The sequence below is a fragment of the Leuciscus leuciscus genome (genome assembly GCF_965113295.1).
Source record: "Leuciscus leuciscus genome assembly, chromosome: 10".
Taxonomy (NCBI): Eukaryota; Metazoa; Chordata; class Actinopteri; order Cypriniformes; family Leuciscidae; genus Leuciscus; species Leuciscus leuciscus.
In genome coordinates, this window is record NC_138734.1 from 27,564,056 (window position 1) to 27,578,824 (window position 14,769).

The following is a 14,769-nucleotide window of genomic DNA, read 5'->3' on the forward strand; positions in this document are numbered from 1 at the left end:
AACACAAGCTTTTTTTTTTTTACATGAACAAACATTATTAACTCCATTTATTAATTGAGCTCATCAACTCATTTATTGCATCCACGTAAAAAAAAACTGCCGCCAAATAAAAAACTGAGGAAACTGAAAAAACTAATTATGAAAATATTAACAGTATAGCGTTTTTATTTTGGGGTTTTATTTGATTTAAATATCTAAATGTAAGTGAAAATAAAACAACAAACTGTTAGACATCAACCCGCATATGCGATAGACATCGGTTATGCTTATCTTTGCTCGTTTCTTTGAAGACATCTGCTCTATATTTAAAGCTGCAGTCCGTAGCTTTTTTGGTTTTAAAATTATCCAAAATAATTTTTTGAGCAAGTACATAACCAGCCAGTGTTCAAAACTATCTGCTTGCCGTAGCTCGATTCAAAATGGTAAGCTTGTAATAATGTTTTTAATTCCAGTGTTACTGGTGGACATCTGTACACATAAAGAAGGAGTCTCGGCTAGTAGGCTATATTGCGTGTGAGGATGTTGGAGGTGGAGATTTATAGCCTTTTCTCACAGCACTTGATATAATTAAACATCAATTTGATGGCGGATCCAGTTGTTGTTCAAACAACAATCACCAGTGACAACTGGAGATTCACCCATTGTAAAACGCAAAAGACTTCGGACTTCGGAGTGGCTACAGAAATAAAGAGACTGCAACCGGCCCATGCGAAAACAAGGATAAATATCGGAAGGGCATTAAATGTAGTCACACAATGCTGATGTTGTTAACATTAACAATTTGAGAACAAAGTATAATTTGTGCGGTTTTACGTGATATGATAAGCGATCGTTAGATTTAATCAGCGCGATTTACTGCAATGCTTTTTTCCCCTTAGTTGGTCAGAACAAAAGTGGATGTTACTTTTTTGTTTAGACGACATTTTCCGGTGAAAATTCTTATGTTGTTCATATTTCCAAAAAGTAGGATCTGTGATTGCGAATGACAGTATCCACACCTGCGCGGTGACTGACAGCCGCACATCCTCCTCAAAACATTGGATTCATCCGCACTGTGTCGTGCCGAGGCACAACCCACGTAAAGTTGATAATTCCGCGAATAACTGCAATTGCAGATTTCGAACAGAGATGGCGACAAAGAGGAAAAACTGCGGACTGCAGCTTTAACGACCTGAACCGGAAGTGATTTAACCTGTTACAGAATAGAGAGCCTAAGTCCCTCCCCTTCCGGTGGACCACCATGGGACCAGGGGGGCAATCATTTGGAAAAAATTGAAGCTTCCCCAGGCGCCGCCATTGATTAGCAGACCATCACCTGCTGTTAGCATCCCATTGACTCCCATTCATTTTGGCGTCACTTTGACAGCGAATAACTTTACATCTGAGGTGTTTAAAGACTAAATTTTTCCATTATTTATTTCTAAAGAAACACGAAAATGTATAAAAGGCTCCATTACCTTGTATCTTACGTTTGGCCCTGTAGAAGCAGTTTTTGTAAAAATAGGCTAACGATTGCGTCATAACCACGCGACTCTCTGTCGCACAGTAGAGAGATTACCATATGGACAGGAGGAGAAGCTCATGCGCAATCGGGGGGACGTGGAGGCAAAATGACAAAATAATGAATCAGAATACTTAGCAAAAGTTGCTCCTCCTCCTAGCTCATGGACACCTCCTACTCACACTCTCCGTCTCTGCAAGTTTCGGAAGGGAATGATTCAGATTTCTCTTGGCACAGCTACTAGTAGATAGACGGGTTGCTCACGTCACATCTACGTCGTCAAGCTCATAGATATCATGGATATCTATGGTCAAGCTCAGTTTGAGGCTGCGCAGTACGCTAAGCCATCTGGAAGTGAGTGCTTCTAATTGACTTCACTTTTCTCCGTTGAATCCAATGGGGTCGCTGTGTCCATTTCTTTTACTGTCTATGCATGGGACCTTATTTCGGAAAAATATTGTATGGTAGGCTAGCAATGGCGAGAGACAACAAATATTTTTATCTCGTTTGAATTGTGCCCTGAATTACACATATGATGTTTGTCTATTTAAAAGATACATTTTAAAGTCAAGAAAGTCGCAGTTTGATGTAAAACTGTTGAGGTATAAGACTGTGGAAATACGTAATTACAAAGACTATACAAACCCAAAAGGCGCACGTGACGTCATACCTTTTCTCTCAATGAATGAAGCTAACTTTACTGAAGCTAACGTCTGTCATTTTTTCTATAGTCTTACGTTATAATAAATCGTAACGTTACAACGTCATGCCTGAGTGTTTTGTACCAGACTGCACACATGTAGCCTATAAGAGCAACGGATCTTGTGACGTAGCCTACATAGTGCGAGACGAGAGATGTATTTCATTGAGCGACTTTCTTGACTTTCATAATTATCTTTTAAATTGACAAACATCATTTGTGTAATTCAGGGCACAGTTCAGACGGAATAAAAAGATAAGTTGTCTCTCGCCGAAATTCGGTTGTTAAGTCGTGACGTAACCACTCTCCGATAATACTCTTTCCGGGTCCAAAGTCCAGGTCCTCTCTACCTACCTACCGCTTTCGCTAGTGTTTTGGTTATTATTGAGTGTTTTTACAATGCCGCAGTGCTGTGTCCCGTGTCCCGAGCTAACTCACTTCAACCTCGTAAATCTTCTTTTTCATTGATGCCTGGACTCTACCCTTAATTAATGATGAGCTACACTAACCACTCTGTTGGTGTTAAAGGAATTTAAACCCTTTTTGACCGCCAAGGGTGCCTCACTAAGAAGGACGTGGTCGTAAATAAATTTACAGGTTCCACCCTTTCTTATACTGTCTATGGTTCCACCATTGTTATTTCTGGACGCGAGGAGCGCTCGGACCCGGAAAAGGCTAAACGTCACGCGTGACGTCAGACTTAACAATCGGATAAGGTCCCATGAGCCGGAAGCGGAGGGGATCGGGACTTAGGCTCTCTATACAAAAGTTGTTGTGCTTAAACCCCATTACATTTATATAATTTATAATAATTTTAATATAAATAGCAATTTACATAACTGTAACCACATACACTACCATTCAAAAGTTTTGGGTTAGTTTTTAAATAAATTAATACCAAGAATCCAGTCCAGCAAGGATGCATATTAAATTGATCAAAAGTTACAGTAAAGACTAAATATTGTTACAAGAGATTTCTATTTATAAATCAATGATGTTCTGTTCTCCTCTTTTCATCAAAGAATACCAAAAATCTTTCAGTTTCAAACCACTGTTTTCAACACTGATAATAATAAGAAATGTTTCTTGAGGATCAAATCAGTATTTTAGAATGATTTCTGAAGGATCATGTGACACTGAAGACTGGAGTAATGATGCTGTTTGCATCACAGGAATAAATTACATTTTAAAATATAATCAAATAGAAAACAGTTATTTAAAATGTAACAATATTTCACAATACTACTGTTTGTGTTTTTTCCCTATTAATTATCATAAAATAAATGCAGCCTTGGTAAGCATGAGTGACTTCTTTAAAAAAAAACATTAAAATATCTTACTGACCCCAAACTTATGAACAATAGTACTTTCTTACTCAAAGTTAAGAAATGTAAAATAGTAGATAATGTACACCTGTGCTTTCATATCAGTTCAGTAATTACAGATTGTTTTTCTGATTATTTGTTAAACAATGCACCTCTAATGGCTTATTGTTTTATTGTAGGCCTACCCCCAATACCTGTCCTGAACCGTCCTCTCAAGTAGGACCTTGTGTTCTCCCAGCGTCCTCCCTTTGTTTCGACAGTAAGCTTTAGTGCTGCTGTCCAGGGTCCTGAATTGCTGCTTTCACACTGGACACACTCTCTCACTCTTCAAAGCAACCATACAGAGAATGACAGTCCTTGCACTCTGGGATGTCTATGAAATTGAGCTCCTGAAATAATTTCAACAATCAGATATTTTGGATACCTTTAGATAATATATATATATATTTTTTTTTTTTAAATACATCAACACCAGAAAATTTCCATTACTGTCCCCATTTAAAAAAGATTTAATTTACTCGCTCTTGTGTCACTCGTTCATCCGTTCATCACAAAAGGTGAATTTTTGACAAAAGTCGAGCTCCATCTTTTCAGTATACAAAAAAGAAATTAGAAAAGAGAAGAAGAAGAAGAGATAAAATAAAATAAAAATATCTTAAAAGCACTATATTCTGGTGTTATATGACAGCTTTGTGTGGAGAACAGATCAAAATTGAACAATCAGGAGTAAAAAATATCTGCACTGATCTTCAGAAGAAAAATATATATTTATTTCAAAACACAAATACTGTTGATTTCCAAATACACACACAACAAATTCATCTCCTGACACTCATTTGGCTTGATAATAATTTATGCATAAGAAAGATAACTTCTGAAAGAGCTTTACAATTTTGTGATAGCAAATGTTGGTTTGCTCTCAGTAGCCTACCTGTGTAACATTGTAATGGTCACCAGCTGGAGTGCCCATATTGTCATTCCCCACAAACTACATTTCCCATAACTCACTGCCCGGACTCTTCATCCATTATCACATTCACCTGTGTCTCATCTTGTTTAGCTCACCCCATATAAGCCTAGTTTTCTCATTCATTATCTGCGAAGTCTTGTTTAGTGTTTATACTGCATTTCTGAGCATTCTCCCTGGTTTCATTGTTTCTTGGATTCCCTTTTTGCCTCCGACCCCTGCCTGTTTGTTTGGACTGCCTTCCTGTGCTTGACTCTTTGCCTGTGTTTGATACCGATTCTGGATTACTCAAATAAACTACATTTGGATCCTCAACCTTTGTGTCTCAGAGCAGTTCATAACAAACATGAACAAATGGAGCAATAAAAGAAAAATTAATGACTTAGCCTATCAAGTTGTTATTTACAAAAGAATGAACAAATAAAGTTAACATTACCTTACTATGGCCCAGCTTCAGGATAAGTTAACAGAAAGTAGATTGTAAAAAAAGGATTCCAACTGAATTAATAACTAAAAAGCACCATTGTTCACAACTTCAGAGATGATAGTGAAGAGATGCTGTGTGAAAGATATTTCTTTCAAACTTCACAGTTATTGATTAGAAAAACTTTAGTCAGACATACACGACACAACTTTCGTATAAAACAACAAGTGCAGTTTTCCCCCCATTGTGGGTAAATATCATTCATGTCAGGCCTCTCAAACTATCTAGACTAATGTCCAATTCACGCCAAGAACGGTAACTATAACCACAACTATAACGATAACAACGCGGTGGAATGGCATTGTTGGGATCACGACGTTCACGTTACGTTGAACGTAAAATATTGACAGCCAATCAAAATCAACCACACAGTAAAGCGCGCGCTGCGATTAGCTTCAAAGAACGCAAATCAAGTGCAGTAAATAGGCTTTATCTCAAACTTATATTAAACGCCATTGTCCGTTGATGTGGACGCAAAAATAGTTTTAGTAAAATAGTCTTTCAGGGCAACTTTTCCAGCTGATGAACGATAAAACATCAACAGATATTCAAAATCTATACGACTTTAAAGCGCACGTTACCCAGACAGCAACAAAGTGTCGGCCCAGATCCGACCCACATGTGGAATCCACGTGCACCAGATGTGGGCCGGATTTGGGACGAGTTATGTTCACAGAACGGATCTGGAGCGCGCTAATAAGCAAAGTTATTGTCCGTTGATGTGGACGTGTGAACATTATAGTTTTCATTCTTGGAGTAAGGAAGAATAAAAGGAGGCATTTGTTCATGTTCTATGTGAATAAAAAGACTCTTCTGCTGAAATAATCTGACCAAAAAAATGACCAAAAGAATCATCGTTTTGGAACCAGTATCAATAAATTCTTAATGACTCTCATCCTTAATAATTGCATTTAATAATACATCTGACTACAGGACATAAAAAAAAAAAAAACTAGTTTCTTCCTCCTGTCTGCTGAATATTTGTACTTTCTCCAGAACACATCATTTTGAAGTTTGATCCATTTTGATTCCATTTTGTTGAAGTAGGTAGTGCCTATATTCTACAGTAGGTAGAGATAAAATAATTACAGAAGTTGGACAAGAACTGGACAAGAAAAAATCTTTGATGGATGAGAGTGTCTCCTGGATGTAAATGAGAGATTGTGAGCCAGAGTCAATCCATTTAGGCGAGAATATTTGAGTTTGCTTCTGAATCACTTCTATTCCTCGTTTTATCCTTTGCTCAGTGTTTGGCCCCAAGCTCCAAAGTCCCAGCATCTGTGTATGGATTTCACGAGTCTCCATGTCTCCTTCACAACCAACAAAGTGACAGAACGCAAGTGTCCCTTTTACATTGTCGTCTCTTCCCACTCCAATTCTACATCACCTGAGAGAACAAAGGTGACAAAATACGGTTCCATCAAGACGAGACAAAAGAATGACAGAGATCTTTTAACCACCAGCTTTAATCGCACTGCACAAGGCATTGATTGTAGGATATATTTTACCCTCCATCGCATCCAGCGAGTCCATCTTCTCCAGAGCGGAGTAATTTACAAACCAAATGGACTGACTGTTTCCTTTTGCAGAGAGCAGATCCAGAGTGCTTTGATGCAGAAACATGTACTGAGCCTGAGAGAGAGAGATAGAGAGAGAGGCAGATATCAACATATCTGAAAAATGATCTTCTCACACTAGTCTACACAACTACTTTTGCAAGATGAAATGAAATCTGTCAGTTTTTTAATGGGTTTACCAGGTTTTGCACCATGCACATCCTCTCACTGCGCAGTTCTGCGACCAGGCCATATATATCCACAAAGTCATGATCCCTCAAATGCTGAATGAGATGATCCAGGGCTATAAACACCCCAGTCCTGCCCACACCAGCACTGCACATACACACATTAGATATTAATACATAATATCTATAAACATGTTAAACTACAACCATGAAACCTTTTTGTCAACCTTTTTTTTTTTACTTGAAATAAAACAAAAGTTAACTGAAATCCCCCCCCCCCCCCATTTTTTATTTTTATTTCAGCTAGTTGCTGAGGAACATTTTCTTATTTAAATTTAGTTAATTTTTGTGTACTAAAAATGAATAAAAGAAATGAATAAAAATGATATAGACACTGAAAAGTTATAAAAATGACAAAAACTAATTTACAAATTGAAAAAAAAAATCAAAACAGAAAAGACAAAAATAAAAAATTATTCAAAATAATAAAATTGTGACACACATTGTGAGACAAAGCAGAAGAAGAGAGACAATTATGAGAAATAAAGTAGTAGTTATAAGTCAAATTGTGAAATCTAAAAGACACATTATGACATATAAAGTTGCAAATACTAGAAACTTGCGAAAAAATTAAGAAATTAAGTTGTAATTAGCTTTATCTTTTACTCTTACTCCATGCAGTCCGAATCAGCTCAAACATAAAAATGGAAGCAGACTGTAGAGAAAAGCTTCAAGACGTCAGATAGCACACACCTGCAGTGGACAACGATGGTTGTGTTTTCATGGCCTCTGTTGGAGCGGACCGCTTTGACAAACTGGATGAGTGTGGAGCTGGACTCCGGAACGCCGTGTTCTGGCCATGAGGTGTAGTTGAAATGGTGAACAATCATGTAGTTGCCATGCTGGAGAGAGAAAGAGAGAGAGAGGAAGGGCTAAATGTGTCCTTGGGGACTAATTATCCATCTAACCACCCACATGTGTGTATGTGTTGCTGTGCATTGGTAGGACTCAGAGTAAGGCCACAAAAATACTCAAGTATGTATCCACAGACCCGAATACTCAATCAACACAAGCAAGTGTGTCAAAAAACCTCATTACTCCAGGGGCAACAGAGTTTTCTTTAAATTAAACTGGATGCCATTTAACTGGATGTGTAAATTTAACCAGCTTGCAATTTTGTCAACTTTGACTAACTTGCTCAACAAGATTCTCTTAAACTGTTGCTCTGCTATGACAGTTGTTGAACTGAAAGATAAAAATGACAATGTAAAGATGCACATTGTTTTACCCTCTCCACTCTGAGCGCCCGGACCGTCCAATCAGGGCGCACGTCCTCTGTGAGTTTAGTGATTATGATGTCAGCAAAAACAGTGACGGGTTTATTGTCCTCTGGCCAGTACTGATGACAACGGATCTGAAACATACAGCCACATTACTTGTAACGCATATATTTCAGCAGATCACTTTCAAACCTTCACATGTAGTGTTTTGGATGCAAATTATTCATATGGACTTGACCAAGTACTTTTCAGGAAAAGTTGTATTAATATGGATAAAAGTCTGAATTAATTAACAATATATACTACATATTATACACTCTGAAGAGTAAAAATTGTGCAAAAAATAAACAAATAATATATTTTTTAAATAAAAATCAAATCAAATCTGATATTATTAATGTTTACTAAAGACTTACTGGAAATTTCAATCTATTAACAGGTTTTAAGTTTCTCTTAAGGTTTATACATCAAACAACACTGTAATGGTGGCTAGAAAATTAAAAGAAAGCAATTATTTTCCAGAGAAACATTTTCCAAAATTATATTTTTCACTGTATAAAATGGGTTTTATATATTAATTAAATAAATAAGTAGTGGCGTCAAATCGATTAATCGTGATTAATCGCATCTGATATAAAAGTTTTTGTTTACATAATATATATGTATGTTATATTTAAACACTCATACACACCCTGCCCTTCTCGAAGCATTGAGTGAGCATGACGATGGTTTTGGTCCCCGTCTCCCAGATCATCCTCCAGAAGTCTGCGACAGTGCTAGGCAGAGGACCCTGAGTGGCTATAAACTCATTAGGACACAGATAGCCCTGAGACACAGAGACAAGACAAAACAGAACAGAAGTTTTGGCCAATTCAATTAAAGTTGTGCCGCAGTATAAAAGGAGAGACAGCTGATATGTGGGCCGGTCTCAAGCGCTTACAGAGACGAAGCTGGCATTGACGTAGTCAGACCCCGGCATTCCTGGCTCAGACAGTAACTTCACTCGGTTATTGTTATCTAAAAAAGACGTGTTAAAATATGTGTTAAAGCCTGGTAAGTTTTAAAATTAAAATTCTGTCAGCATGTTCTTACCCTCATGTCGATCAGAACCTGCATGACTTTCATAGAACAAAAATCAAAATATTCTGAGTAACGGAGATGTTTTTTTCCATATAGTATAAATTATATTGCACCCCAAATGACAAAAAAAAAAAGCTTTATAAAAGAACTATAAAAGTAGTCCATATGACTTCACAGCAATCAAATTTTTCTGAAGCCATGAAAACTCTGTGACATGATTATTTGCAAAAGCTGGTATTTACATATTTAAAGTTGAGAAGATTTGTTGAAAATTCTCAGCTAAGAACAGCTAAAATGTTGCTCTGTTCCTCATGCAAACCTACCATATATCTTCAGAAGTCTATATACACTACCATGCAAAAGTTATCTATCTATCTATCTATCTATCTATCTATCTATCTATCTATCTATCTATCTATCTATCTATCTATCTATCTATCTATCTATCTATCTATCTATCTATCTATCTATCTATCTATCTATCTATCTATCTATCTATCCATCTAAAGCTTTGCATCACAGGAATAAATTCCATTAATAAACAGTTATTTTAAATTGTAATAATACTTCACAATATTACTGGTTTTACTGTATTTATCATCAAGTAAAAGCAAATTTGGTCAGCTTAAGTGAAATGAAAAGATCATACTGACCCCAAACTTTGAATGATAGAGTAGAACAAAAGTCATATGGGATACGTCTGAGGTGCTTTTATGTCCTTTTTGGAGCTTGACACCATGTAATCATTGTATTGTTTAATTATGGGATACTTGCAGCGTTTACATTTTCTTAAACGTCTCCTTTTGTCTTGCACAGAACAAAAAGGTCATACAGGTTTGAAACGACATAAGAGCTACTAAACAATGACAGAATTCAACATTTTCCATACAGGGTTTAATGTTTGTGAAGCGATTTTTGGAGCGATTCCAGGGAAGGTCAGCGTCTGAAGTGGCCAGATCCTGAAGCAACTTCGGCAACTCCTGAAACACACCGTAGAAAAGGTTAAGAAAGAAAATGAATCAACCACGGAATAGATTTTCTAAAAAGACATACACCATTGAGCACATAACTCTACGTGCCCAATCAGAATGATGTGTCACTGAAACTCATTTTACAGTTCACTAGGGCTTTCTTTCTCTCTCACCCACCTACACACACACACACACACATTTAACACTAAAACTTACAGCAAACTCCTCCTGAAACTTGGCATTGTCGTTGGCACAAAGATCTTCCACATGCTGAAGAAATGATTTCTTACTGATTGGCCTGCAAATGTGTTAGAGAGCAATAAAGAGAGCATGAAAATACCCACAAAATCATAACTAATCATCATCTTTTTAATTATTACCACAGCAACACGCATTATTTCTACAGAATATGTATCTTATGACCTCTAAACAAACCACAAAAGACTAAAGAGCAGGTGATAAAGGGTAATAATCAGGTAATAGTCTTTGGGACTTGCTTATTGAATGATACTAGTAAATAAATAAGAAAAAAATAGGGAAATGAGGAATATATCAATCAATCCATAAAGTCTCCTTCACTTACTTGAGAGATTTCCTGTAACTTAGCAGCCTGGAACATTAGACAGTAGAGAATTATTATGAAATTGGCCTTGGACTGAAAAAATTAGGTTACTTTTTCAAATCCATTGATAAATAAGAAATGAATCTGAGTGAAGTTCACTACGTGATCTAATTAGACGAAGACACACAAACATAAAACGAATCGGAGAGTCACTCCGATTGATCTTTCAGGCAGAAACACACAAAGCAGAGCAGAGCTGCAGAGCAGGATTATGAAACCGAACAGCCACAAATTATGGCAAGGGAGATCATTTACTCTGGGACAGTCATTCATAATAAAACAGATTCAAAGCCAGGAACTAACAGCACAACATGCAACTGGGAAAATAAAACGTTTCAATTTAAAACGAATGAAAACACTGATACAACACATCTTGTAATGTCATGCATCAGCTAAACACCAACATCACTGTCTACTTACTGGATGACAAAAATCTCCTTCCTTCTAAAGAAAAAGGAGGAGTACCTGAGAACAGAGGATAGTGAGTAAGTGTGTTTGGTGTTTGATTGGATTAGTGAGAGTGTATGAGTGAAAGAATGAATGAGTGTGTGAGTCAATGATGGAATTAGTGAGTCAGAAAGTGCAGATTAAAGCACATATATCCACATGTAACTAAAGCCCACTGCTCATGTACAGTGTATGATATCTCACCGGTTAATCTTCTCATCTTTGAGCTCCAGGTCGGCCACTGCAATGAGCTGATCCAGCTTGAACTTTGTCTCGATAATCTCAGCCTCGCGTGGAGAGTACGTCCCACCTTCCTTCTGTCTGCGGTGGATCCTGGGATCAGAGAGAGAGAGAGAGAGTCTAGTGTTAAACCAGGAAAAAACTGGGGCTTTTTGGGAAATACTATTTGAGTATGTTGTTGAGCCTCTATTTACAATAACAATCAACTTACCTCACAGATCCGTAAATAATCAGAATCAAAAACAATGCCAGGAAAAATGACAGCAGGACACCAAGAATGATCTGTTCATTTCTGGTTAGCAGACGGTCATCTGAAATCAAAGTCAATATTTATATGCAGCAGAAGCAGTATTTGTTCACAAATACCAATACATTTATTTGATAAAAAATCTAGTGAATTAAAATGACTGTTTTCTACTTTAATATATTTGTAATGTTATTTAATCCTGTGATGCAAAGCTGAATTTTCAGCATCATTACTCCAGTCTTCAGTGTCACATGATCCTTCAGAAATTCTAAAATGCTGATTTGCTGCTCAAGAAACATTTCTTATTATTATCAATGTTGTAAACAGTTGTGCTGCTTAATATTTTTGTGGAAACAAATGAATAGAAAGTTCAAAAGAACATCATTTATTTGAAATGGAACTCTTTTGTAACATTATAAATGCCTTTACTGTCACTTTTTATAAATGTGATGCATCCTTGATGAATAAAAGTAGCAATAATAAGAGAAATGCTAACAGAAATATCATAAGGCAATATAACGATATTTCTATTTGAAATGTTTGGGGGGAAAGTGTATAATAAAAAGTACAATACTAAAGAAAATATAATTAGTAATAAGCAATAAATAAAAACTAAAAGTTTAGTGAGTTAAAGAAATATATAGGAATAGTTTGCCCAAAAAATAAAAAATCAGAGGAAGTGACATCATTTAATCACCCTAAAACTGCTTCAAATCTGTATGACATTCTTTCTTCCATGGAAAGCTATATATATTTTAAATAATGAAAGTGAATAAGGACTGGGGCTGCCAAGCTCTAAAATAAAAAAGCACCGTAAGAGGATCATAAAAGTCCATTCGATGGTAAACAATGACAGAATTTTCATTTTTGGGTGAACTATCCCTTTAACTGAAAGTATATACAACAGAATACTGAAAGAATGAAAATCGGAGAAGAAAAAGGGTAAATGTAAGTGAGAAATCAGTAGTTCTTAGTTTATAGCAACTGCGTCCATACCTGCCGTTCTGACCCTCTCTGAGTACTCAGAGTCTGTGTACTGCCCACGGATGTTTGTCGCCCGAAATTTGAACCTACAATACAAAAATAAACAGTAAAGAACAGGTTAAAAAGATTCCTGGATTAGGATATTTACAACCCAGTTTAGTCGTGTGTGCATATGTCTCTCACACATAATGTGTTTGGGGTTTGAGGGGTCCGTTGCAAAGAGTCTTGGCATCTTCAGACAGGCAGCCCTCGTCTGCTCCTATGGTGTATGTGTTAGTGTTTGTGCTCATGCGCTCTGATTTCTTAAAGCAGCCTGGGTTCAAGAAGCCCTCGTCGGTCAGGTACGGAGCGGTAGGTTGGTGGAAAACACTCTTCCAGTTGGATAGATTACCGTAGTCCATCACTGCATCAACATTAGAGCAACAATTTAACGATAAACCCTTCAATAAAATCATTTTACTACACATATGATTGAAAAAATGTTTTGTTTTTAAATAAATGTTGAACATATTGTACTGTACAAACACTCTAATGTTCACAACACAACGCCTCTGTGTGTGTAGCTATATATAGCACATAAACTAAAGGGTAAGATTTTAAAAAATCGTGATACATTTGATGAATAAAAGTTTTTTTGAAAACAGCATTTATTTGAAATTATTCAAACTCTTTTGTAACATTATAAATGTCTTTACTGTCACTTTTGATCAATTTAATGCATCCTTGCTGAATAAAAGTATTCGTTTCTTTAAAAAAAAAATCTCATAAACATGGCTTCTTGTGCTTGTTGTCATTATTGCTATATTGTGAATTGGATTAGTTTTTCCCAATAATGCTACAGTATGTATATATATATCTATATCTATATATCTATATATCTATATATCTATATCTATATATACATATCTATGTATATATATATATATATATATATATATATATAGTGTTAAATGTCAGATTTTAATACCTGCTGGTTCAGAAACTATGACCTGGACTCTTTGGATTGGTCCATGGTCATCAGTGAAGAAACATTCAGGCATCTCGATTGTGATGGTCTTGGAGGTTGCGATGACGACACCAGCATTGTTCAGAGCAGCCCGCGGCGTCCTTGTTGGCTTGGGTGGTGCTAAATAAACCCATCAGGATCTTAAAGTCACAGTCACTTCAACAAAATAGAGCAGCTGATTTACTCAAGTATTATGTTTTCTCATACCTTTCACACCGGTGGTGACATGAACCTCAGAACTTGGGCCTAAACCTGCTCCGTTCACGGCTGCTATCTGCAACAAGTAGAAAACAAATGCATTTGGCCTAGGAAAGTCAACAAACAACTACAAGTACCATTTTGTGCAAGCAATATTTGAGTTCTAACATGATTAAAAAGAGTGATGCAAATATTGCTTTCCATTTTTGGTGCTGCATTCTCTGTTGTTACTTAGATACGATTTGAAATAGCTGCCGCTAGTGGTGTGGTAATATTAGATGGTATTAGATGATGCAAACGTCCCACAGTTCAGTATGAAAAAGAAAGAGAGCAGTGCTTACAGGCGAAGAAGCTGGAGTTGAACCAAGCAATCAAACCAAGTATGAAAACACCAACAAAGTTGGTTTTAGTTTCCTACCCTTATGCTGTAATTGAATCCACCCTTCAGTCCATCTATAATGGCCGTCATGGTGTTATTAGGGTTGCTGATCACAGACAGGCTGTTGATGTAGAAATCCAGTTGTCCGTTGCGGTAGATGGCGACATGGTAGGAACTGATGTTTCCGTTCGGCTCATCCGGTGGAGAGAATGTTAGATATACACGTGTCACTTCCTCTGGAATGACCGTCAATGACAAATTTTGGGGAGGATCTTTGGGCTCTGGAAAACACAACCGTAAATGTCACACGTAGCGCAAATAAGTATCTGAGAAACAAGCATGCTCAAACGTCCTCACCATCCTCCAGGGTTCTGACGAGTACGGGTTCAGATGCTTTTCCGTCTCTGCGAGCGTTGGAAAGCTGCCCAGTGAAGGCGGTGATGGTAATAGAGTACAGGGTAAATGCAGTCAGGTTCCCGACAACCACCGTCCTGATCTCCTCTGAATACCGCACTAAGCTAATGTTATATCCCAAGCCGTCCAACTGCAAGAGAACAAAGAGAAATTGAAGTAGAAACTATCAGAAAGTTAACA

General features: G+C 36.9%; 1 protein-coding gene across 5 annotated transcripts in view; it reads right to left on the reverse strand.

Annotated features, from left to right (window-relative positions):
• Window positions 1-4,274: 4,274 nt before the first annotated feature.
• Window positions 4,275-14,769, reverse strand: part of LOC309507510 (phosphatidylinositol phosphatase PTPRQ-like) — a 57,879-nt gene continuing 47,384 nt past the window's right edge. For 3 of the 5 annotated variants that reach the window (XM_082181708.1, XM_082181711.1, XM_082181712.1), the window contains 19 exons: window positions 14,533-14,719; window positions 14,215-14,456; window positions 13,806-13,872; window positions 13,560-13,718; window positions 12,776-12,995; window positions 12,605-12,678; window positions 11,573-11,672; window positions 11,326-11,454; window positions 11,095-11,139; window positions 10,636-10,662; window positions 10,269-10,350; window positions 9,971-10,061; window positions 8,942-9,018; window positions 8,693-8,827; window positions 8,010-8,135; window positions 7,475-7,623; window positions 6,734-6,869; window positions 6,486-6,609; window positions 4,275-6,364 (listed from right to left, as the gene is read on the reverse strand). In XM_082181708.1, coding sequence (XP_082037834.1) covers window positions 6,327-6,364; window positions 6,486-6,609; window positions 6,734-6,869; window positions 7,475-7,623; window positions 8,010-8,135; window positions 8,693-8,827; window positions 8,942-9,018; window positions 9,971-10,061; window positions 10,269-10,350; window positions 10,636-10,662; window positions 11,095-11,139; window positions 11,326-11,454; window positions 11,573-11,672; window positions 12,605-12,678; window positions 12,776-12,995; window positions 13,560-13,718; window positions 13,806-13,872; window positions 14,215-14,456; window positions 14,533-14,719 — 2,208 coding nt within the window. In that variant the 3' untranslated portion in view covers window positions 4,275-6,326. The remainder of the gene's footprint in view (window positions 6,365-6,485; window positions 6,610-6,733; window positions 6,870-7,474; window positions 7,624-8,009; window positions 8,136-8,692; window positions 8,828-8,941; window positions 9,019-9,970; window positions 10,062-10,268; window positions 10,351-10,635; window positions 10,663-11,094; window positions 11,140-11,325; window positions 11,455-11,572; window positions 11,673-12,604; window positions 12,679-12,775; window positions 12,996-13,559; window positions 13,719-13,805; window positions 13,873-14,214; window positions 14,457-14,532; window positions 14,720-14,769) is intronic. The other 2 variants (XM_082181709.1, XM_082181710.1) reach the window with 2 other exon arrangements.